The 24480-nt window shown below is 46.2% G+C and overlaps 1 protein-coding gene across 3 annotated transcripts in view; it reads left to right on the forward strand.

The window, feature by feature from the left end:
• Positions 1-24480, forward strand: part of Smoc1 (SPARC related modular calcium binding 1) — a 154494-nt gene that overhangs the window by 106242 nt on the left and 23772 nt on the right. For 2 of the 3 annotated variants that reach the window (XM_047542369.1, XM_047542371.1), the window contains exons 6-7: positions 9979-10068; positions 12017-12097. In XM_047542369.1, coding sequence (XP_047398325.1) covers positions 9979-10068; positions 12017-12097 — 171 coding nt within the window. The remainder of the gene's footprint in view (positions 1-9978; positions 10069-12016; positions 12098-24480) is intronic. The other variant, XM_047542372.1, reaches the window with a different exon arrangement.

Here is a 24480-nt window from a genome sequence, read left to right on the forward strand (position 1 = left end):
GGCACATGTGTGGTAATTAACACGTGCAGTGTAGGTCCTGGGCCATGTGTTTGAGTTTCAAATATCCATTGATCTGGGGCGATCCCATCCTGGCCGCCCCCTCCCCTTCTTCTCTTCTGGTCCCGGCCCTTGAAGAGAGATGGTGGGGGGCGGGGTGCACACGTGCGTGCACATGTGTTTTATTGATGCGACAGTATCTGAAGAGAGGAAGAAGACCCCACACAGCCCCTTTAGCTCTGGAAATCTGCTGCCAAAACAGCTTAGAGACAGATGAATTTGGGGTTTTCACTGAAGTAGTCAAAGGAGGGTGACTGAAAGCAGACAGTCGCGAGGTCATCGGCTTGTCCCCTTGGCTCTACCTGGCTGTGCCAAGACCTGTGGATTGTCCTCAAGTATCTCTTTTTGGGGTCTTGAAGCCGATGACTGGGGGGTGACCTTCCAGGACCTAGGCCTGGTCCTCACATCTTGTGAGGAGCCAGGGGAGAAGTCCTCAGCCTCCCAGGGTTTGATGGGTGGCAAAGAATGACAAATGAGAGGACCTGGCAGTGCACTCGTCAGATGCTTTCTGGCAGTTCTCAGGGAGCTGTTTCCTCCAAGTGCCCAGAATCTCCGGGGCCCTGGGGCTGATGCTGTGATAAATGGCAAGTGAAAGTTTAGGGTCATCGGGAGTTGTCTGCCATTTGTTTATTTCCTCTAAGAGGTCTGGGAGTCTGTTGTTTCAGGGAAGTGAGAGAAAAATAAAAAAAAATTAACAAACTGCTCAGAGTCTCCTGCACGGGCTTCTGTATTTGTCAAGACAGTCTCAGGGAAGGGCAGAACTTCCAAAGGCCAACCATCTTTACCCCCACCCACCATCACCACTGGCTGCTCCGTAGAATGTGCTCCAAGTAAGGAGGGAGTCACATTTCTTCTCCAAGGTCTCTGTTTGTCTCTGTTTTTAGAGTCTTGTCTACAGATTGGTGCCAATTTGGAGACCTTGTCCCTCAAGTGATGGATCAGGTGGCGCTGAGGGGCACACTTAGGGCAGGGGTGGTGATGGCAGGCGTTCCAGATGAAGGGGCCCAGTGGCTCCAGCCTCCCCCTCACAGGGTTAGCACCCCGAAGGAGGTGCGCTTCAGGGCCCCAGACCTGGCCAATGTGAGCCAGGCTGACTGGAGGGACGTTCCACACGTGGAATGCCACTGTCCACGTGACTTTAACTTCTTCCCAGCTCTCTCTCTTTTTTTCCTCTTTCCCTAGCACAGGGGGAGGCTGGGTCAGCAGCCGATGACCTGCCAGCCCCAGCTGGACTCGAGTAGAGGGTCATCTGCTAGGCTCTGCTTATGACGCTTTGCCTTTGGGAGAAGCATTTGCTCTGACGTGGTGCCTGCTGGACAGAGCTGTGCCTAAGCAGCTCCAAGGCCACTGGAGGCAGCTCTTGGGCTCTCTGTGTACATGTTGCTGGTTCTTTCTCCTGCTCTGAACCACCGCAATCAAGCCTGGCAGAGCTGTGTTCCAGCTTTGCCATTGTGGTGTCAAGAGGGGCGTGTGTGAGTGTGCATGGATGCTGGTGTGAGCGTGAAGGCTCCCTTCTTCCCACAGTTAACAGCTCCTCCACCTTGGCTCCCTCCCCAGTCCCCTGCTCCTCACCTTTCCCCTTATACCAGGGCTCTGAAGCAGAGTTTATGTGTGAAGAGTATGAGACTAAGGGTTCGAATCCCTGCCAAATCCCCATCTCCGGGGATTGGAAAGGAAATGGGATTTAGAGATGTGGAAAGGCCTCCTAGGCGTAGACTTACTTGAGTCCCTGTTGGTATTAGTCACCACTGGTGTTTTATACTTGGTTCTTTTATTCGATAGATATTTATTCAGAACCAAGTGCCATGCTTCTCTTGTAGTCACTGAGGATCCAGCAGTAAGTAAAGATGATAAGAGCCCTGGCCTCACCTGGTGGCATTCACATTTTGATGGTCCTCTGCCATTTATTATGAGGTTCTCTCCAGGTGGATGTGAAGCCTCCCCCGGGAACAGCAGTCTTCTGGATGCTGGCAAGTTGTCACCTGCAGGGAAGCCGGGTGGCCCCTCCACACAGCCCCAGCCGATAGCCCGTGTTGCCAAGGCCTCCAAAGAAAGACCCTTGGAGGGCTTCCTGGGGTGACTGTGATGGGCTGCCAGTCTGGTTGGTGCTTTTATGGAGCCTCTGAAGCCCAGGCGTGAGGGCTCAGGACTGTCAGGCCAATGAGACTGTGCTTTTTGGCTTACCGTTCCTTACCTGAGTCCAGCTGTGTCACAGCAACTTAGAGGAAGCCAGGGAAGTGGGCACGAGGGGAGACAGACCTTTGGTCACTTCTGACCCCATATGTTCAGCTTTGAGGGTCATGTAGCTCCTGTGGTGACATCTGCGAAATTGCCACTCTCAGTTCCTGTTGTACCAAATCTGTGCCTGCAGAAAGGAAGATGTGAGATGCAGCCCTGCTTATTCCCAAGTTTCTGTGGAAAGGCAATGGAACTTAAATAGCTAAAATCGATTTTAAATAGAAAAATCAAATGAAAGAAATGATTGTGTCTGATTTTAAGACTTATAAAGCTGCAGCATTAAAGATAGTGTGGTATTAGAGGAAGGTCTGACACACAAGTCAATGGGGAACAGAAACCCAGGCACAGACCGACCTGCGCTAGCAAGGCAAAGGGGTTTTTGACAAGATGCAAAAGTAATTCAGTGGAGGAAAGACAGGTCTTTCAGACCACTGATTCTATAGCCCCTAGGTATCAATAAGCCAAACAGACACAACCAATGAAGAAACCCCCACACCTTCAACCCAAACCTCACACCCTATGTGAAAATTAATTCAAAATGGATCATAAATTTAAATATAAAATGTAAAGCTATTACATCTTTTAGAAGAAAATATAGGAGCAAATCTTTACCACCAAATACATGGTCCATAGTATATATGTAATAAATAAATGAATAAATAAATAAAATAGTCTACAGAAATTCTGTTGAGAATGGAAAAACTACAGATTGGGAGAAAATATTTACAAACCATTTATCTGACATAGGACTTATATCTGGAATATATAAAGAATGCTCAAAACACAATGGTAAAAACTGTTCAATTAAAAAAATGGGCAAGTTTGTGAATATACATTTCACCCAAGCAGATATGAAGAAGGCAAATAAGCGCACAAAAAGAGGTTCAACATCATTAACCACAGGAAATGCAAATGAGGACCATAGTAAGATACCACTGTTTAAAGAGCTTAAAAAAAAAAGTTTAATCCCAATTGCTGGTGAGACTGTAGAGAAACTGGATCTCTCACATGTTGCTGATCAGACTGTAAATGACACAGGCACTCTGGAAAATACTTTGAAAGTTTCTTTAAAAACCAAATTGTACATTTAACCATAATCCAGCTATTGTCTTCCTAAACCTTTTTTTAAAGAGATATAAAGACTTAATAGCCACACAAAGAGCCTGTACAAGAATGAGTAGCAGCTTCATCGATAGTACTTCAAATAGAAACAACCCAAATGTATTTCAGTAGGTGGAACAAACTGGTAGGTACGCCCAAGCTATGGACAAACACTCAGCAATAAAAAGGCACAAGCTATTGATACATACATGACAACTTGGAGGACACCAAAGGGCATTATGCAGAGTGAAAAAAGCCAATTTTGAAAACTCACAAGCTGTGTGATTCCATTTATCCAACATTCTAGAAATGACACGATTAGAGAGAGGGAGAACAGAAGCATGGTCTCCAGGTGTGGGGGGTAGGGCAGAGAGGGAGAGTGGACTAACCGAGTAGCACATGGAGGATCTTTGTGGCGATGGGATGGTTCTGTATGGGCTCTGGTGGTGGCGACACAAATCCACACACAGATCAAACCACACGGAACTGCACGCATGCACAAGTGAGTGTATACAGAGCTGGTAGAAGCTGAATGAGGTCTGTAGATTGACCAGTGTTATTTCCTGGTGTTGACTGTATCTTGTAATTGTGTTACCTATGTAATTGTGGTCATCCCCCAGTATCCTTGGGGGATTGATTCCAGAACACCCCCATCCAGTGGATACTAAACTCCATAGATGTTGAAGTCCCTTATATAAAATGGCATAGTATTTGTATACATTTAGGCACATTTTCCATATACTTTAAAATCATCTCGAGATTACGTACATCTAACATAATATAAATGCTATTAAGTAGTCATCCTACTGTATTTTTAAAATTATTTTTTTATTTTTACAGACTGCACTTTGAGTCACTGTACACAAATGGGGTACATCTTTTCTGTGATTTTTGTATTTGTATTTTTTTTTTTTTCATTGTGACTTTTTTTCTGAATATTTTTGATACACGGTTGGTTGAATCTGAGGATGCCAAACCCTGGAATTCAGGCCATCTGTGTAGGTTACCTATATAATGGCGTCACCTATAAAGATGCTACCATTGGTGGAAAGTGGGTACACAGTATTATTTTTAGAACTTCCTTTTGAATCTGTAATCATCTCAAAAGAAAAAGTTAAAGTTAGCACAGTCTTCTATATGAATCAGCCCTCCCCTGACTTGTGTGGCTGGCGCCTCCTGCTCCTCTTCCTTTCCCATCTTTGGTCACCTTCTCCGCCAGCCTCATGGTTTTGCTCTTGTTTGGGGAAATGCAGGGAACACGGGGAACTGGTCACAGACACCCAGCTTGTTTCCACCCTAGATATAGTTGTTTCCCTCCAATGCCCAGAATAAGTCATCTTGACTTCTACACTGGGCCCGAGTTATATGCCGAGGAGGATGGTGGCTCTGGCAATAATGTGGTCCCCCCCAAAGCATGAACCTTCTCGCTCTTCTACCAGGCTGAAGTTTATCTCCATGTCTATTTAAAAGACGAACAATGGCAGCCTAAAAGAATAAGAGGGAGGTAGTCCCCAGTGATGGACGTGATTTGGGAAGAGCCCAAGACCCAGATGACACTTGGGATTGTTGAGGGACCTTCCATATCTCAGGATGGGGGTGGTTAAGTTTCTTTTTTTCCCCTCATTCCCCAAAGCTCTTCAGTCTCAGAGACCCCAAGAGATGCCATTAATACAGATTCCTCTTCTGGCCCCTTTGACACACTTGCTTTTGAAGGACCTGGAAGAGAAAGCTCTTTGTATGTGGTCAGAATAAACTCATTGTACACCCAAACAATTAACTGCTCAATGGACTTGCCAGCCCCTTGAAAGGGCCAGCCCTGCTTCCCTGGACCTCTTGGGCTCTATTCAGTGCCTTAAGCACACCAATGTTTTTGGGGTTTTGTTTTGTTTTGTTTGTTATTCTGAAAAGTCTTTCCTTGAGAATAGTCAGAGGGATCTACATTGTCCTCAGCCAGCGAATGTCAATCAGGAATCAAAAAGCCAAACAGAGGCGGCTTTGAACGGTGTCATCGGGGGTCGAAGTGACTTCCAGCTGTCTGTGCGTGGGCCAGACCTTCTTGCAGGGCAAGGAATTGTGCTCTCACACAAGCCACTGTCTGTACAGACTCCCAGAGCCCGTGTAGGGGCCGCGACTTTCTGGGGCTGCACCTGCAAGGACAAGTCATGGCTGGGGGTTGGGGAACCTTGGAAGGCCAAACGCTGAGGCTCTGTGCCTGGCAGTTTCCAAAGCTGTTGGTGGCCTCGGGGACCTTGAGCAAATCACTCACTTGCCTTGAGACTCGGTTCTCCTTTTATCTGCCCGGTGACTTCGTCCTTCTTGGCTGGCACTGCAAAATGATGACCTTTGAGTTGCCTTTTTTTCCTTGTTCTATCTTCTTGCCTTGCTTGTGGAAGAATAGTAGGATATTAAGGAGAAAGAAAGTCCTATTACTTGTCCAAAAGATTCACTGAGAATCAGCATCAGGCATGAAATCATCACGTGTATATATGTAAACTGAGATTCAGATATTTTTCTTTAAAATATATGGAAGCGTCTCTCTCAGAATTAAGGATTGCGCAAATGATCTAGTTGCTGATGCCTGATGATTTATCTGTGATGACTTTGCCACTCCCTTCCTTTTGTTTTAACAGCTTCATTGAAATATGATTTATATATCAACAAATTCACCCATTGTAAGTGTATAGTCCAGTGAATTTACTACTGTGCACCCATCACCAGAGAACATTTCCATCACCTCAGAAAGAAACCTTGAGCTTATTTACTGTTCTACCCTATTTCTACCCCCCATGCCTCACCCCCCCAGGTTTTCTGTCTCTATGGATTAAGCTTTATTAGACATTCCATATAAATGTAATTATATAATATGTTGTATTTCCTTCTACTTATAATTTTTTTAAAGTTTTTTCATCTGTACTCTCACATGTTATTAGTGTATATTCCTTTTCACTGCTCAATAATATTCCAGTATATGGATATACCACCATTTAGTCACCAATTGACAGAGAGATGAATTGTTTCAAATTTGAGGCTATTATGAGTAATGCTGCTATGAATATTTGTGTACATGCCTTTGTGAGGACATATATATATTTATTTTTATTTCTCTTCAATAGATTCCTAGGAGAGGAATTTTGGAGTGTTGAATGCTAAGTTTATGTTTAGTTTCTAAAAGAAGTTACCAAATTCTTTTCCAAAATGACTGCCCAATTGTACATTCCTACCAGCCATGAAGAGTTCTATTTGCCCCTATCCTTGTCACCACTTGGTATTGTCTTTTCTATTTTAGCCAATCTAGTGGGTATTTAGTGGTATCTCACTGTGGTTTTAATTGCACCTTCCTAATGACTAATGATGTTGACATCTCTTCATGCATTTGTTAACCATCCATATATCTTTGGTGAAATATCTATTAAAACTACTTTGCTCATTTAAAAAATAAGACCATCATCTTCCTGAGTTGTAAAGTTTATTTTTTTAGTTGTCCATGAACCTTTATTTTTATTTGTTTATTTATACATGGTGCTGAGAATTGAACCCAGTGCCTCACACATGCTAGGTAAGCCCTCTACCACTGAGCCACAACCCCAGCCCTGTAAAGTTTATTTGATTAAAAAACTTTGATTGGAATTTAATTTCATAAATCCCTTTTTTTAAATAAACAGTTAAATAAAGTGCTTGGCATTCATGGAATTATCTACCTGCTTTAGTAGGCCTTGAAAGTCTTCTCCCCCTACAGAGTGTCCTGAGGCTTGGTCACCAGGCACCCTTTGCTTCTGAAGAGGATATTGCAGCACAGGAGAGTAAAGGCAGGGTTCAGGTCAGTCAACACAGTGGCTATGCAGTGGGGACTGGGAGGCCAGGAGCTCATGTCCAATCCTTACACTCTCCCCAGGGTCCGCTCTGGGGCCTGGTGCTGCTCCAAGGCTTGCCTGGAAACAGAACTGCTGTGGACCTTGGCCCCAGGCCTGGAAGCCGTGTTGGGTCGTTGGGTGGAAGAGGTGTGCTCGTTTGCTAGTCAGAAGCCAGGTGCCCAGGTGCCCGGAGGTGATGGCTGGAGGGTCCTGTTGGCCTTGGCTTGGCTTCCTGGCTCCGGGCACGCCGGATCCCACAGGTGGCTCCTGGCCGCAGGGTACCTTGCCTTTTCCCACTTCATAAAGATTTCCATCTAGGGCCTCCCCTGTGGCAGAGCAGCTGTATCTCTCCACCTTCGGTGACCTTATTCTGCAGGGAAATTCACTCCCTGCATGTGACTGCACGCTCTGTGGGTTAGGGCGCTGCATCTGGGCAGTCCACGCGAGTCCTCCACCTGCAGAAGCGCAGCTCCTCCTGGGAAACCCTCCTTGCTCACCTGGGGCACGGATCCTCTTTGCTGATGTCTGAACCCACGGGCAGTCCCTGACTCCTGTCTGGATGAGGAGAAAGGCAGGATGTTTTCAGTTACTTTCCTCCAGAGAGAGAATTCTTGTAATATGGGATGGTTTTAGCATCTACATTAAATATTAAAATATTGCACAGGTCATCCTGCACTTGGGTTCTTGGCATTGTCCCTCTTTGGAGGTTTGATCTCTTGCTTCCCTTTGATAGCCTGTGAGACTCCAAAAGCGAAGCTGCTCTTTGAGAACGGGCTGAGCACACTGTGCCCGGCTATTTACACTGTGAACTCTGCATCCGGCAAGAGCAACCAAATGTGCATTGCAGCTGCAAAAAGACTCCATTCAGTGGCTCGTTGAATTCAATGGAAAGAGGTGTTAATAGAGTCAGGGGAAGTGATGCTATTAAAGAAAATGACATTGTGTGGCTCTGTTCTGTGTTTATTCTCCCTCAATGACTTCCAGATCAAACTCTCACAGTTTGGCATCAAAAAATGCCTGTTTGGGATCCAGTTGGAGGCAGATACACTGTGCAGTGTGGTTACTCCTCCCTTCCTGCTACATCTCATTCCTTGGGTTGATTGTCAGTTCAGGATTCCTTTGGCCCCCCGAGAGTTGGGTCCTGATGTCAGCACCTGGGAATAATAGCAGGGTCAGGTGTCACACAGCTGTCAAGCTGTTGGCCTGGGCTTCAGCAAGGGGGTGGGTCTCGGTAACTCTCAAGTCTTAAGATTCCAAGGGTGGGGTGTTGACACAGGAAAGAGATCAGGACTCTGTATTCTTACTCCCGCCCCTGATAAGATGCAGGGAAGTTGGCCCGAGGTATGGAGAACTCCAAACGGTAGAGAGCTGCTATTACTGATGATCTGACTGGCGTCTCACAGACTATCTGAGAAAAAAACTTGCGTTCTCCATAAATAGTTAATGTTCAGAGAATATCGTGTTCCATTCTAAAAGACCTCTGGGGGGTCTTGGGAGGAGAAGAACAATGTAATCATCAAACCCTTGGAGACAATAGTGTTCAACCTTCCTCCTCCCACTGAGGGAGAAAACAAAGAGAAATCTCTAAACTATGTATTCTCAAGATGGGGGAAGATACCTGTTCTCATCCTTCACTGAGGGGCTGAAATTGTTTTGTGGGGGGGGGGTGAAAAAATTATTCTTATTGCATATAAAGCACAAATATGCATATATAAAGTATGCAAATAGATGTATACTTTGAGTTGTTATTAAAATTTCAAGGAGGTGCTTAGGGAAAAAAAATGTCTAAAAATGCTTCTGAAATGGTCAATAATGAGAAAGAAGTTGAACAACACTTCTCCAAGCTAAAGGTTTTGAGGCCTTGATGAGGGTAACAGAGTCCTGGAGGGTAAATAAACAAAGTCTGCACAAAGTCCCAACTGCAGACGTTCTTGCTCTGCACAAAGAGCTGCCAACACTATGGATGATAAGCATTAGGACTTTGCTACTGGGAGTTCGCGGCTTCCCTCGTTGAGGTTAGAGATTTAAAGCAAGACCAGCGTGATCTCTGCAGCTTCATAGGTTGTCTCCCATTTTGTGTGCCCCACCTCCTACTGGGAATCGCAGTGCATGCTGTTTCATAGCTGAAAATGTTCCAGGGATTCCTGATTCTCTTTAAGTTAGCCTGCAGGAGAAAGTGATCCTACCTTCTCATCATTTTTAGGCAAGGATGGAGAAAATGGCTAGGAGTTTGGAAAAGAATAGCACCTGGGTCTCGTGTTTTCCTTAAGCGTTTCAATCGGGGCCACTAGCAAAAAGGTTCTGACCTGATACCTTCCCGAGAGGGCAGGAACAGAAGTAAGGACACCAGAATCTGGTGCAGAAGGGCTGCACACCCTAACATGTAGGTTAAAGCCCAGGGTTACTGGGGGGAAGCCTCCTCCTGGCGCTCCAGTGGGGACGCACAATGGTGGCAATCATCTGGGTGTCCTCAGATTTAAGAAAGGGTTCTCCAAAGCCACGAGTCCACTTGTGCATTCCCTGGGACGGTGAGCACACACCCAGCCTGGTGTTACTGTTGTGTGTGTGTGTGTGTGTGTCTCTCTCTCTCTGGTTCTCCTTTCTTTCTCCATCTTTTCTTCTTTCTTTTCTTTTTCTTTGATCTCTTCACTGGGACTTGGCCGGGCCATGTACAAACCCCAACCATTCAACAGTGCTGGAGAGTAGATAGTATTTACCTCAATAATGGTAGTTTCTTTTCGCTTCTTTTTAACCCTCAATTCAGATGATGGGTCTAAGCCAACACCCACGATGGAGACCCAGCCCGTGTTCGATGGAGATGGTAAGCCCTCCTCCTATTATTTTCACCCCTCGTTCTCCCACACGTTTTTCAGATTTGGGAAAGGTCCTAACCTTCGATGTTTGTTTAAGCTTCATTATTATTATTTTCTTTTTTAATTTTAATTTTTCCCAATGTAAGCAGATCCTCCAAGGAACTGGTAACACTCTCTCCTTCTGGAAAGGCCCTCTGTTTTCCCCAGGCTTCCTGCCTGTCTCTTGATGTCCAACAAAAACACAGCCTGAGCTGCCAAGAGCCAGGAATCATCGCTGAGAAAGTCATCCCGAGTCCCTCAGTGCTTACTAGCTCTGTGCCTAGCCTGGTGCGGGGCCCCTGGGGGACGAGGTGTGCGTGCCAATGTCACCTTTGCTCTTAAGATAGCTGCAATCACTTGAGAGCTTTCTGTGCTGAATTCCGTGGTCTCATTTTTATTGTAATGGACATGCATGAAAGTGGTCAGGGAAAAGCGTCTGTGAAGAGATGAGACTTGAGATGAATCTTGCAAGCAGAGGGGAGGAATCGGGCAGGGGGACCAGCATGAACAAGGAGGCAGTGTGATGGGGACAGACAGTGAAGGAAGTGTCAGGAAACAGGCCGGTGAGTGGGGCTGGCTGGGCTGTATTATGTACGACTTGAGAGTTGAGTCTAGATATTTGGGACAGGAGGAGTTCTAGGTCAAGGGAAATAGTGACTGGTGACAAATAGATGATGGAAGTCCTTGGAGGTGTGGGGAGTGGATAGAAGGGGTTCCGGGTGCAGAAGTCTGGCCTCCATTCCAGTTGAAGCTGTGCAGGGCCTACATTCTTCAGGTACCCTGGATTCTCATGGGCAGGAACAGGAAGTTTGGCACCGTGAATTCTCGAAATGATCTGATCACCAGGTTCGACTTTCAGAGCATTATACTGCAAACTTTCAGCAGCTCTCAGTCATGTGTGTCCAGGCCTGGATTCTGAACTGGACAGTAGGACAAAGAATTTAAAAAGAAATCATGCCAGTGGTTGGCCAGGGATGTTGCTAGCACAGACTCAGCTCTGAGAAGGATTGAAAGGCGAGGCATGGCTGGAGATATGGCTTAGTTGGTAGAGTGCTTGCCTTGCAAGCCCAAGGCCCTGGGTTCAATCCCCAGTACCGCCAAAGAAAAAAAAGAAAGGTGAGGCATTCTTTGCAGCTGGTTCAGTTGGTGGAACAGAGGTGGGCTCATGCCTAAAAATTCAAATGTCTCTGTGATTCACAAAGGTCCTTGGTCATTGGCAAGTCTGGGTCCTGAAGGACTGGATGGGAGTGGAGATCATGTCACCTTGAGAGACCTCCCTAGCACCCGCACTGAAGATCTCATTCCTCCACAGAAATCCCTCCTGGGGTTTCCATCCCCCTGTCCACCGGGTGACCAAGTCCTGAGAGCCTGGAGGCACCTGGGGGCACTCTGGAGGGAGGAGGCCCTCAGCCTCTGCTCAGGGACACCATGGGAAAGGGGGTTGGAGCACACGTGAGACTTTTTCCTTCTCCCCTCTTAGAGCAAAATCTCAGCAAGCCGAATCTGCTGTGGCTAAGCTGTTTCCTCTAAAATGGTCTCTGTGGTTGGTTTGGCATTCATTTGTTGACTTATCCCCTTTCAATTTTCTCCCAGAGAAGCAGCTGAGAGGGACCATGTTCTTGGCCAGGACATGACTTGGCCCATGTTCCTCACCTCCTGGGATAATATTTTCATTCCTGGATGGAGTGGCTTGGTGCCTCTGGGCTCTGACCACTCTACCTCCTAGCACAGGATACCCTGGTTGGCTCTTACAAGCTGGTGGGGAGAGTACCGTCCGTTGTAAGGAGGGGAGAGGGGGATATGTCATGAGGGAGAGAGCTGAAGTTTCCATGCCTTAGACTTTTTAAAAAAGCTTTTTCTTTACCCAGATCCTCTCTCTCTTACATACACTCTTTTTTTTTAATTTTTATTTTCCAGAAATCACAGCTCCCACCCTCTGGATTAAGCACTTGGTAATCAAAGACTCCAAACTGAACAACACCAATATAAGAAATTCAGGTAAATCATCTTCCTTGGTTTATATACACACCCTGTCCATCTTTGGTTGTCTCTGGTTGCTCCATGCTTACCCACTGCATGGGTTTAGGTAAGTCATTTAGTTTGTTTGATCTTTAGTTTCTATAGATGTGAAGTTAGGAGGTAGGATGAGTTCATTCCCTACAACTTTAATTTTCTTCAATTATCAACTCAGGGATCATATTTCATGAATAGCTAATCCTTTATCTAAAAATGGTTTGACTGAATATCTTTATTTTAATTGACTTTCTATATGCCATGGAGAAATATTTGAAAGAAGACTGTGTGGGCATCAACAAGTTGGATTTCAAGCCTGGAGGAACTTGGTCTCTGTGTTTTTAAGGTTATAAAATCTATGTATAGTTAGGTCTTTCCTGGTCTAAGCTTTCGGGGGTCTTTGGAGTGGTCAGATTTTGGTACTGACTAAACCCTTTGTAGAAAGGTGATAATTTTCGAAAGGCAATAAGATTTGTAGGATTTATTTGTAGAGTTTAATTATCCAAAATAAAGACCAAAGTCAATACAGTTCATTTGCCATCAATAAAGACTAAATGTTTATCAACACAAAACAAACCAAATCTCTCTTTCAGCTTTAGCCCTCATTGTGATCACAAAATACTACTTTGCATAATTTATGTAAGTTGTTGATTTTAGCCATATCATCTTTTCTTATAGATGGAAAAGGACTGTGAACAAAAGGGAGAACCAGCAGGCAGAGCTTTATATGATCTCTGACAGATGAGTGGGCTGCCATTGGCCTCCTTAAGGTTTATCTGTGTGCCAGTTCTGTCCTCCAGGGGGCAGTGTGGGGGGCGAGAGCACAGGAGTGTTAGAGACCAAGAGCCCAATCCTTGAAGCACTAGTTGATTTTCTCTTTGACTTGGGCTAGTCAGTACCTCTCCACATATCTGGTTCACTATTTGATAAGAGTTGGAGGTATGGGATGGATGGAGACTGTGAATTCTATTGGACCATACTAGTGCAGTGGTTTGGAATCAGCGAACCTGGGTTTATATTCTGGCTCCAACACTTAGTGATTCCAACTCAAATAATCCCTCTGGGCTTCAGTTCTAATCTGTTGAATAGAATCGTGATCTGTCCCTCCAAAGACTGATTTACTAAAGTAGTATCTGTATGGTATTTAATGTCTGACTGAATGATAAATAGTAAGTGCTTGAAAATTTGTAAGTATGTATGTATTATGTTTGTAAGTATATGTATTAAATTGTAAGTATATATATTTATTATCATAACTATTGGTAGAACTAATGGGAATATTAATCATAGTTCTTACTGTGAGAATTCTCTAATCAGGGAATAAGGGATCACTGTTAACCCTAAGCAAATCATTTCTCAGACAGTCTTCTTCTAAGTGCCTTCTTCTACTTCCTCCTTACTGTCAGAAAAATGGACATGTCAAAGATAAGTAGATTTGGTGCCTATAGTACCTGGTGCTGAAAGGAACATTTGCAAATGGTCTCCCTAGTCCCGGAGACCCTGAAAGTCCTCAGTGCAAGTCCTCAGTGAGGGGATTCACTCTTATTCTGTGACCAAATAGGAGGCTGAGCTTTCAGAACCACACAGCACCTTTTCCCTGAAACACCCACATTTAGCAGTTGCTTTCATGGATTTCTTTTCTACCAGTGGTTAATTTCTCTACCTAGGTCATTCTCTTTATGAGCACAAGGACTTTATTGCCTGCGCATTCTGTCTATTATAGAATCCAGCTCAGTACATTTCATTGTTTTAGGAATTTTACTGATAATGATGGAGATCATCATTATCAGTAAAGTTAGACTAGCACTGTCATAGTAGCTAATCTCATCAGGTCCTGTAGAACTTTCATTTGTTTCTCATCTGAGCCCATTTCACCATAACCCTATGAGACATGCATATTTATTGTCCCATCTTATATAAGAAGATTTGGAGGCTGAGAGAGAGGAAGTAACTTGTTCTGTCTCATAGCTAGTAAGTGGTTGGACTGTAGAAACTAGTTATCTTTGGGACCGATATACCTTCTTCTTGAGCTCTTTTCTCTGAGGAGATAAAGAGATGATGTCAAGTTCTACTTTCCATCCTACTTTGCCTGTGTACTTCCTATCGGATGAGTCTAGGGTCATGTTGAGAAATGGTTTCAAGGAAGGTACAACTACCTTCTTTGTGTTGGAGTGACCCAGCCACTTCTATTTTTCCTGGTTGGTTCCACTTGTGAGTGTAAGATGAGTATATAGGACAGTTGTGGGAGATCTAGTGGTTCTCTGGGAGAGAGTGAGACCAAGGATAATGATTAGGTATTGACATCTTAGTGATCTAATAAACTGCGACATTCTCTATCATGATTAACTGACTATACTAACTGAGGATCTGTCAGTCTTTTTGATGTAATTATGTGCAAAAGATGTGGTTCCACAAAGGCATAGAGCAGGGGTTGGCAAGAGGCACCTGATTGTTTTTGCAAATAAAGTTTTATTAGAACACAGCCACTCTGACTTATTTGAGTATTGTCTATGGCTGTTTTCATCTACAAGAGAAAGCCTAAGTAGCTGAGCCTGAGCCTGTATAGCTTGTAAAACCTAAAATATTTACTATATGACTTTTTACAAAGAAAGTTTGCGGACCCCCAGCACGTACGACTGACTGAATGGAGACATCAGGGTGGCAGTGTGTGGATGGGGTTGTTTCACTCAGGTTTCTTGGCCCCTTTGTAGATCAAGCAGAAGCAGGGACTGTGGCTCCTGAGGTGTTTCCTGATGTACCCAGATAAGCCTGCATCAGCACAGGAACTCCTAAGGCTCTTCATCATCTTAGATGAGCCATTTCCAAGCTTTACCATCCTCTTCTGGTGTAAGATGCTCTCACAAATGTGTTGCCAAGAAAGCATCCTGAGGTTTGGTTTTAGTAGGCAACAGCTAGGGAATCTTAAACACTTATAACCACAGCCTGGGCTTTGCAGAGCTGGCTTCCAATGCTAGCTTCCCACGGGGAGACTTGGGGAGACTTGGCGAGACTTGGGAGCTCCCTGAGTCTTAGTTTCCTTATCTGTAAAAGAAAACGCCTTACAATTTTTTTTTTTCCAAAGATTCAACAACAGCCATATAATGCCTGGCAGATAGTAGATGCACCATAAGTGATTTTTTTAAAAAGATACAGAACAATGGCTACTCTGATGGAATACTTCTAGGTGTTGTGCTAGCCTCTTCTCACATGTTGTCACCATTCATTTTTAATCTGTCAGACATACTTTGGTGATAATTCGTGTCTGGGCAGCTGACTCTGGTGAGGACTGGAAACTCAGGGTCAAACACCTGAGGCCATTTTCCATTCGACTTTAATGGAAGATTCTGGGGGCTGGCGAGTGTCAGCCGCATGCTTAGGGAGGTCGGAGTAGGACTCTGTAAAGCTCCTCTGGGTAAGAGCTCTTCTTCTAAGCCATCTCTCAGAGGCAAAAGGACTATCCCGGTCTCTTTTACACCCCAAACATCCTTTTTCACACTTAGACCCTGTGACGCCAGGTTTGTTTTCTGGCCTGAAGACTGCTGATGTTGGAAGAGTTCCACCGGGCAGCTGAAGTTGTGTAATAACATGACACACATGCCTGCGGACGGGTCCAGTCTCCTGCTCACCTCCTGGAAATTTTGGTCCTTGTTTTTAAGGCTTTGTCATGTTTTGCTTTTGTCAGTGCGGCCTCTGGGTCCTTGGCAGCTCCAGCAGCAAGAGATTTGCTCCTTGGTCCTCTCTTCCATTCTTACACCTCCAACCCCTCTCCTCCATTGCACCACAAATTCTTCTTGCATTCAGGAAGTTGACCCAGGCCAGCCAACACCCTGGAACTCTGGAGCAACCTCTCATAGATGAGTCTCAGCCTGAGCCTCTGTGCTGCTATTATAAGGAAATGTGAATTCCTGCTGAAGACTTTGTTTGTGTGATTGTTTTTGTTTTGTTTGTTTTTATATCAAGAGTTAACTACCGGAATTTCTTAAAATACTTAGAGGTGAAAATATTTTTAAGACCTCTTTAAAGAAGAGGGTGAAGAGATGAAATAAAAGACAAGTTAGGCTTCATCTAATTCTTCATCCCATATTTTAATATTTCTAATTTAACTGTATGCAGACACTGGAAATCTTTTTATATCTACATGGTTTATGTTTCTTTTTGGTTCCATATGACAAAATTCTGTGCTACCTTCTCCAGGATGGAACAGTCTCTCAGGAAATAGGGTCATGTGCCCCGTAGTGATGCTTCCAAGCCCCATAGCTTGTTGCCCTCTGGTGGCGTCTCCATCTCTTTCTTTCCTTCCTCCCTGTCTTCTCTGATTATCTCTTTGATGATCTGATCATGGCCCTGTGAACCTGGCCACATAAGTTAAATCCAAATGGACTGTGACTCTCCTCTCTCACTTCCTTAACCAACAAAGCTTCCTGCTGTACATCAGCGAATGAAGCAACTCAAGGTAACTCTACTCCCAGAGTCAGAGCCACTAACAGAGACACATGCTGGAAGTATATTTCTTATAAGCTTTGCCACGAAAATGACTGTTCCCGTCCTCTTCTAAGATGCTGTACATTTCACAGGTAAGCTGTGCCCAGCATCCCTGCCCTTACCTGCCAGGTTAAGAACATTGCTCTTCTGGACCTGCCTTGGGCCCATTGGCCACACTTTGGATTGCTCTTCCTTCTCCCAGGAAGTTCCTGCTGGGGTAGCTTCTATGATTGGGGCTTAGGGTCACTGAGGCAACAGTGTCTCCTGGCTGAATCCCCTACCCCACAAGCCTGCATTCTTGGCCTGCCTAGAAACCACGGGCTGACGTAATGACCTGAGGCCTGGAAAAATAAACAGCACACAAGGAAACCAGCGGTAGCCGTTGTAAGCAAATATCCCACAGCCACCTGGAATCTCGCACATGACGTGATTGGAAGGAAGAATGAGTAATCCACTAACGTTAGCAGCCGGGACGGGCCTGGGCTGGTGTGCGTTTAAAATATCTATATAAAAACAAACCCTGGGTATTTATTTCTATAACTGACCTTCTGGACCTCTGTCTGTCTTTCTCATGCAGGTGCCTTGGTCCGTCGTGACCAATGGGGCTGAGCTGGGACTGGGCCTGGGTGGTCATCCCCATGGCAACAAAGGCTTCGTTCTTTCTCTAGTTGCCCCTTTGCCGAGAGGAGCTGTAATCATATGTGGGGGACCCAGAGAGCCTAGCCCATCAGTCCATTTTTACCTCATTTTAAAATTAGTTCCTTGACCCCACATTGTCTACTTGGGACAAGGGTCTACTTGGGACAAGGGTGGTGACTGTGTAATTCAGCCTTGAGGACTGGTTTGACCAGCAAAGTATTGTTTCTGGAGGTGAGTTTATATGCTTTTGGGGGTTTGATAGCAAAACCACATTTTCCTTGCTAAAAAGCTGAAATCAGAGTTCCTGTCCAGGTATTGTAATTGGTTTATTCCCCTTTGCTGGAAGTCTAGAATGGTCTGGGCTTTCATTTGAAGCTCCTCGTTCTATTTATTTGTAAATGACTTTGGGAGTAGGCAGGGTATAGTATAAATATACATGAACATTGGCATTTTGTGGGGTAAAGAGTGAAGTTATGATACTTAATTTTGACAAATTAAAATATATCTCTTCCCTCTTTCCCCTTTATGCCTTCTCTTCCTTCCTTGCTTGCATTTTTTTTTTTTTTTTTTAACTCTTGTTCCTTGAGGTACAGACTCTGGCAGGTGAAGGTCAACAAAGTTACTGAGGAAAAACTAGAAAAGAAATAGAGCCTTCTATTTCTTAGTGCTTGTCATTGCAAAACTACTGTAAAGCTTTCCTTTTTTTTTTTTTTGAGAGAGGGTCCTATTTGCCTGCTTCACAGCATGAGTCAATGGAGACAGAAGCTTCTCTAAAACTTGAGCAGATATGAGTCAGTGATACTTTGGGGGGGTGGAAATTAAGAAGAGAGATGCATGTGTGCTATATTGGGACAATCCATTCTGGAAGAAATATCCTCTGTAGAATTTATATCTCCCCTAGCCCTTAGGAGCTCAGCGTCTGTCTGTCTGTGTGGGAAGGAGGCGGTCACCACCCCAGACCATGGTGAGCCATGCATGGCCATATTAGGTTCTGCAGAGGGAAACTGTTTAGATAGGCTGTCTGGTTTGTAATTTTCCCTTACACCTCCTCCCCATGACACTTCATCCCAACAACCTGCCCTATTTCCAGTGATACCTGCAAGCACCCCTGTGGGGAGCTGCTCTCTGCTGCATCAAGGATGTGGGTTGGGAAGTGTTGCCTGAGACAACGGGGAGGTGTGGCTGGCAGGCCCCATCGCAGGACTGTAGAAAGAGGTCTGAGGTACAGGGGAGAACTTGAATGTCCCCAGCAGTCTCATCATGAACTTAGCCCCTTCCTAGTGCTTGGGTTCCATTGGGACTTGGGAAATTGGATCAGGCTCCTGAGCCATGGGAAAGTGCTGTTGAATGGTCGGATTATGGGCCATTAGAATGCAAGGGGCCTGGGAGTTGTCTAGGAACACCATGTAATTTTCAGTGAGAAATCAGGAGCCCATGCTAGCTGAGGGCTTTGTCCGGGGTTCCAGGTTCGTCAGCAACTCTTCCGTGCCAAGGCCCCTGCTGGGATGAGGGTAAGGGAAGCAACATAAAGAGCAAGTAAGGAAGGAGCTGTCAGGCAAAGGAAGCAGGTAATAGTGCAGTGCACCCACAGGAGGGAGGACTATTTTTGTCACTGGCATTATTTTGAATTTCTGGCATAGTGTCACTAAAGAGTAGACTGACTCTTAGTGACGTGCATTTTTAGTTTACCTTTAGTGCCTGTACTGGGGGCAGACTGCGCCCATCCCCCTGCCTCCTGGGTCGGCCCTGAAGTCCGTGGAGGAGACAGTCATGCTTCGGGATGGGTCGGAAAGATCACACTTACTCCACAGCACTGAGACACCACCGCCTTCGGTCAGCTAATCCCAGCTGACCATTTATCAGTGTACTCTGGTACTGGGTTAGATGCTTTACATACACAATTACATTTATTCGTTTTTTATTTTTTAATTTTATGTGGTGTGAGGGGTCAGACCAAGGGGCCTTGCACATGTGAAGCACATGCTTTGCTGTGGAGTTCCACCCCACAGACACATATATGACGACATCCAACCTTCACAGTGACCTTGGAAACCTGTGCTAGGTCATCCTACTTTTATAGATAAGGAAACTGGGACTTTGAGAACTGAAACTGGCCAAGGTGACAGGGCTAACAAGTAGAAGAAGGTCTGTTCCAGCCCTGGTCGACTTGGATGAAATCTCCCAGGCGCCAGACCCTTGGGTGGAGCCTGAAGGAGTAGGAGTGATAAGTACTTACTTGCTACTGCTTTCGGCCATGCTGAGGAAGCCCAGGGATCTCTACCCTGAACTGCGGCTCCTGGAACATCTTCCCTCTGAATGCCCTGAGTTCCCTCTGACATTTGGGAACAGCCTTTTGGCTGAGTTTTATACCATCCCCACTTCCCCATCTGGGCTGGGGCTGAAGATGACTCTTCTCTTGGCTGCCTGGCTCATCAGCATGGGTGCCTGGTCCAGAGGTCTTCTCCAAGGTCCCTTTGTAGCTCTTGATTGGACGATGATGTTATCTTTGTCACATCCTTTAGCTGCATACTCTGTGGAGAAAAGAGTTTTTCATTTTAAAAAATGGTGCACATTTTGTTCCTGTTCTCTGCACTCCCAGCCCTGCCCCATGCACGCCTGAGCACAAGTCCAGGGACTGACTTTGCTCTGTTTGCCTGCGACTAGCTTCCTGCCCTCGCGGCTCCTTCTCCTTCTCTCTGTTCTGAAGGGAGCCCCGGGCAGTGGTTTTGTGGGCTCTCATCCTCTTCAGGGGTTGTGAGAACCTCTGGGTGACACTGAGTCACGTGGATGTTGAGGTTTTGGAATTAGCTCAGGCCAAGTGGCATTCAGTGACATGGGTGATGGAAAGCCCATGTTGGAAGGGCAGGGCCAGCCCAGCAAATGGTGCTTGGAAAAATGATCCTCCAGGGGCCACTTAGCCCCTCCTGTGAAAAAATGCAAAGCCCACAAGTAAGAAAAATAACTTATTCACATAGTTGGCTTGAAACCATAGGTGCCAAAACCCCATGTGGCTAAATAAACAGAAAGGGCCTGCTTGGTGATGCACCGTAAATCACTCCCAAAGACCACTCACTCCAGCGGGGCCTCTCTCCCCAGCTCCGCATCCAGTCCTGAGCTGGTCCTTCCCGAGCAGCAGAGTTGATGCCTTAAAATCTGGTCCCACCTGTCCCTCCTTTTGCTTCTGCAGTTCCTCCTTCCACCAGACTCCCAGCCACCCAGCAACATGGCGGCCATGTGATGATTCCCCCATCCACACACTCCCGTGGACCTGGAGAATCCCGAGGCAGGAGGCACACGATTCCCTACGCCTCTGGAATTTTATGTTGTGATTTGGAACGGTTATTTCTAACGCATGGTTTGTTATTTTGGGTTATCTTTCAGCATTTCATTCATTTTTGATAAGAGGCGAGGTGGGCGGGAGGCATTTGAAGGGGTTTCAGGGTCCCTGTAGATGACATGACACTAGTATTTTCCTTAATATTCTTGGCCCAGCAGGATCATTCCTTCTGCAGTGAAACAGAAGTAAGCTTCTCTCCTTTTTCAGGTTGGGTAACCTTTTATTGATGTTCCGCCCCTAAGAAAATCAAGTCTCAATGGTCTGAGGGCTGAGCGTCTCCTTTCCCAGGATGAGTCAAGGGGCGGATATTCTTTTTTTTCCCGCCCCCGTGGTCTGATCCCCACGGTTTGGCATTTATTCCACAGTGGGTGACCCCATCTCTGGAGCATCGGACTAGAATGAAGTTCTTGGACTAAATACTCTTCCTGAATTCTTTATCCCTAAAATTCCGTGGTTCTCTTCTGAGGGAGGAGCTGGTGCCAGGGATGGGGGTTGGTGAAAATTGGGGAGGATGGCACAGTCCTCGCTCCCAGAACTTCCAGCCCTATGAGGTCAGGATACCAAGGTCAGGGGTCCCAGGAGGGGCAGAGACTCTGCAGGGCCATGGTGCTCCCCAGCCTTCTGCCAGGGTGAGACCCTCAGCGCAAGCTTCAGGGCTGGACAGCCTTGAACAAGGGTGGATTCAGCTCCCCTGGCTAGTTCTTTCTACTTGCTTTTTTATGGAACTTTTCCGGCCTCGTCAGGGCCCCTGTGTAAGGCCACTCATGGCCTGGCCCCAGACCTTCTTTGCATCCTCCTCTTGAGCCCTAATCTTTCTTTAGGTCCTCCTTTCTTAGGACAGCATCAGCTTTCCACTGCCTTTTCTGTAGCATAAGCAACTGTGTCAGGATGACCTGAGTAGCCACCATACCAATGGACCCTCCTCCAGCAGGACAGCCCCTGGCCTTTTTCTCTGGGTGGACATAATCCTTGGTCCAGCTGGCTTCCCACACCACACCTTGGAGGCTGGGGACTCCTCTCTGTTCTTCTATGTAAGACTTGTCTTTTTCCTTATGCTCATCTTTCCTGTGGACCTTATGATGGCTTATTCAGTACGTCCACCTGGCTAGGCAACCAGGCCCTACTGTTTGGTCAAACACTGTCTAGATGTTGCTGTAGAGATATTTTGTGGATAGAGTGGTCATCTATAGTCAGTTGACATTGATTTGAGTACCCTTCATGATGTGGAGTGGGCCTTATCTAATCAGTGTTGAAGTTCTTTTGCAGGGAGGGATTTAAAGGGAGTGGGGAGGTCAAGCAGATTCCCACTGAGCTATATCCCAAGCCCTTTTATTTTTTATTTTGAGACAAGGCTTTATAAGTTGCTGAGGCTGGCCTCAAACTTGCAATCCTCCTGCCTCAGCCTCCTGAGTGGCTGGGATTATAGCATGCACCACCACACCTGGCTCAATTTCGAAGTTTTTAAGAGCAAAGTCTAAGGTTTTTCGAAGAAGGAGTTCTACCTCAAGACTAACACAGATGTCCTTCCTGAGTGTCCAACCTGTGGACTTGACTCTGCTTTAGTACTCAAGTCTGCCTGTCACTCTTACCTGAATTTCCAGCCTACTGACCTGCCTGCGGATTTCAGACTTGCCAGTCCCTGCGGTCACATGAGCCAACTCCTTAAAATTTCTTTCTCCTCTCCTCCTCTCTCTCTATCCCTCTCCTGCTCCCTCTCCCCTGCTGGTTTTCTTTCCTTGGAGTGGCAGGGGTCTCACCCTTGTCTACCCTCACTACCCATCTCTCCCACTGCCTCTGCCCCAGGGAGGTTCCCATCTTCATTCATCAAAGAGTTCACATCTGGCCCACCCATTGCTGCTGACTGTATCCTGAAGGTGCCTGGGTGTTGGGTTACCCAGGGTTTCAGCCTTTTCTCTGCCCCTTCTTTTAGCACATCTTCCTCTGGAAGGCGGCCACCAGAAAGAAGACCCCGCCCAAGGAGCCGAGACTCTTGTCTTGTAATGTTTATGTTGGTTGGTCATTTTTGCTTTTAAAAAAAAAAAAGTGGAGAAAAAGATGATGAAAGAGAAAAGGTTCCCAGGAGAAAAGGATAAACTCCGGGCTAAAATCAGGATTGGGGCTTAGCTGAGGATTAGGTTTTCCATGTCCTCCTTCATTCCTGATCGCCCCGGTAACTGAGAGGCGTGGGCCAGTGCGCAGACAAGAGCTGTTCTGCGTGCTTATCCCTTCTTGGCGGGACCCCTGAGGCTCCAGCCCTAGGCCTTGAGGCAGGGCTTAGTTGGTCTGGTTCTACCGGCCTCTGCCTGGCTCGGCTTGGCTTGCCACCCCTGGGCCTGCTCAGGCTGTGCGTTTTCCGGTGGGAGGCACTGGCCTTGGCTGCATTTCTCCACAGGGTGCTTCTCTGTTCTGTGTCTTCTTTAGCAGCCAAAGGTTTGTGAGTGAAGCATCAGTCACTTGCTGTCGCGGAGGGGGTGACTCCGCTCTCACTTCTTCCCTGCACCATCCCAGGGATGAGGTTATAAAGGGTAGGCATGTGTGAGTGTGTAAGTATGTGTGCCATGGATCCCCATGCCCCCTGGCCAGCCCCGCTGTTCCCTCTTCCCTGCTGTTTATTATGTCTTCTGAGTGTGTGCAGATGGTCCTGGCCCATTTCCACAGTTACTGGGGCAGACCTCATCTTGTCCTCCTTCCCTGAACTTTCCGAAGCAGAGACAGAGTGTTTGAGAACAGTGGGTGTCCACTGCCAGGGACTCCACCCTCTGAAGATGGTGGTGAAGAGACCCTTGAAAGTGACCTCCTGTCTTGCATTCTGGAAAATGACTTCTAGGAAAGCTGATAGATGTGAATTTTAACTGAGAAGGGCAGAGGGCAATAGTGCCCCCCCCCCCCAACTGGCTTCTTTCTGGGTTCTCAGATATGGAATGAGCCTTTGCCCCTAGGTACTTAGTAATTAGCATTTGCATGGCAAAGCACTGCAGGAATAATTTGATGATTGGTTGATTGAAGGACTTACTTTCAGGGGCTGCAAAAATAGTTGTGTAATAAACTGATCAAGAATTGAGCAGGTCTAGATGTTTTAATTATCTATGACTATGTAATTAAACACCCCCAAATTTATTGACTTAACATAAAAAATAATTTATTCTTGCTACTGTGTCTATGGGTTGGCCCAGTGGCTCTTTAAATGGTTTTACTTAAATTCCCTCAGGGTCTTATCCAGGTGGAGGGTCAGTGGGGCTGGAGCATCCACAAAGGCCTCTCACACATCAGGCAGTCGGTGCTGGCCATGGGCTAAACGGCTTCTCTTGTCTGTGTCCTCTCTTTTCCAGGAGGCTAGACCTGTTTCTGTAGATGGTGGCCTCAGGGCAGCTTGCAAGGAAGTGATGAGGAAAGTGCGAAGCCTCTGAAGGTCTCCCTTAATGTCATCACTGTGACATTTTATTGGCCAAAGCCAGTTGTGCTCAGTGTAGATGGGTCTATATAAAGGCACCGTTTTGGTCTTTTGTGACCAAAAGACCTAGCAAGAACAATTCGAGGAGGAAAGGCTTGTTTGGCACTCACAGTTTCAGGGTCTCCGTTGGTGAGTAGCACACTCCAGAGCTCTGAGCCTCTGTGAGGCTGCGTGTCTGGGCAGTCAGGAAGCAGAGCTGTGCTCACCAGGGTCAAAATATAAACCCCAAGGCATGCCCCTAGGGACCCCCCCCCCCCCGCTACTCCCCACCTGCCTCCAGTTACCACCCAGTTAATCCATATCAGTGAATTAATGCACCGATTCCGTTAAAGCTCTGCTAACCCAATCATTTCACCTCTGATTTTTCTTGCATTGTTGCACACATGGGATTTGGGGGGACACTTTCATCTAAATCATAACAGGCATGAAGAGAGAGAGGCATAGTCACGAAGACTGTTT

The sequence above is a fragment of the Sciurus carolinensis genome, chromosome 2 (assembly GCF_902686445.1).
Source record: "Sciurus carolinensis chromosome 2, mSciCar1.2, whole genome shotgun sequence".
Classification (NCBI taxonomy): Eukaryota; Metazoa; Chordata; class Mammalia; order Rodentia; family Sciuridae; genus Sciurus; species Sciurus carolinensis.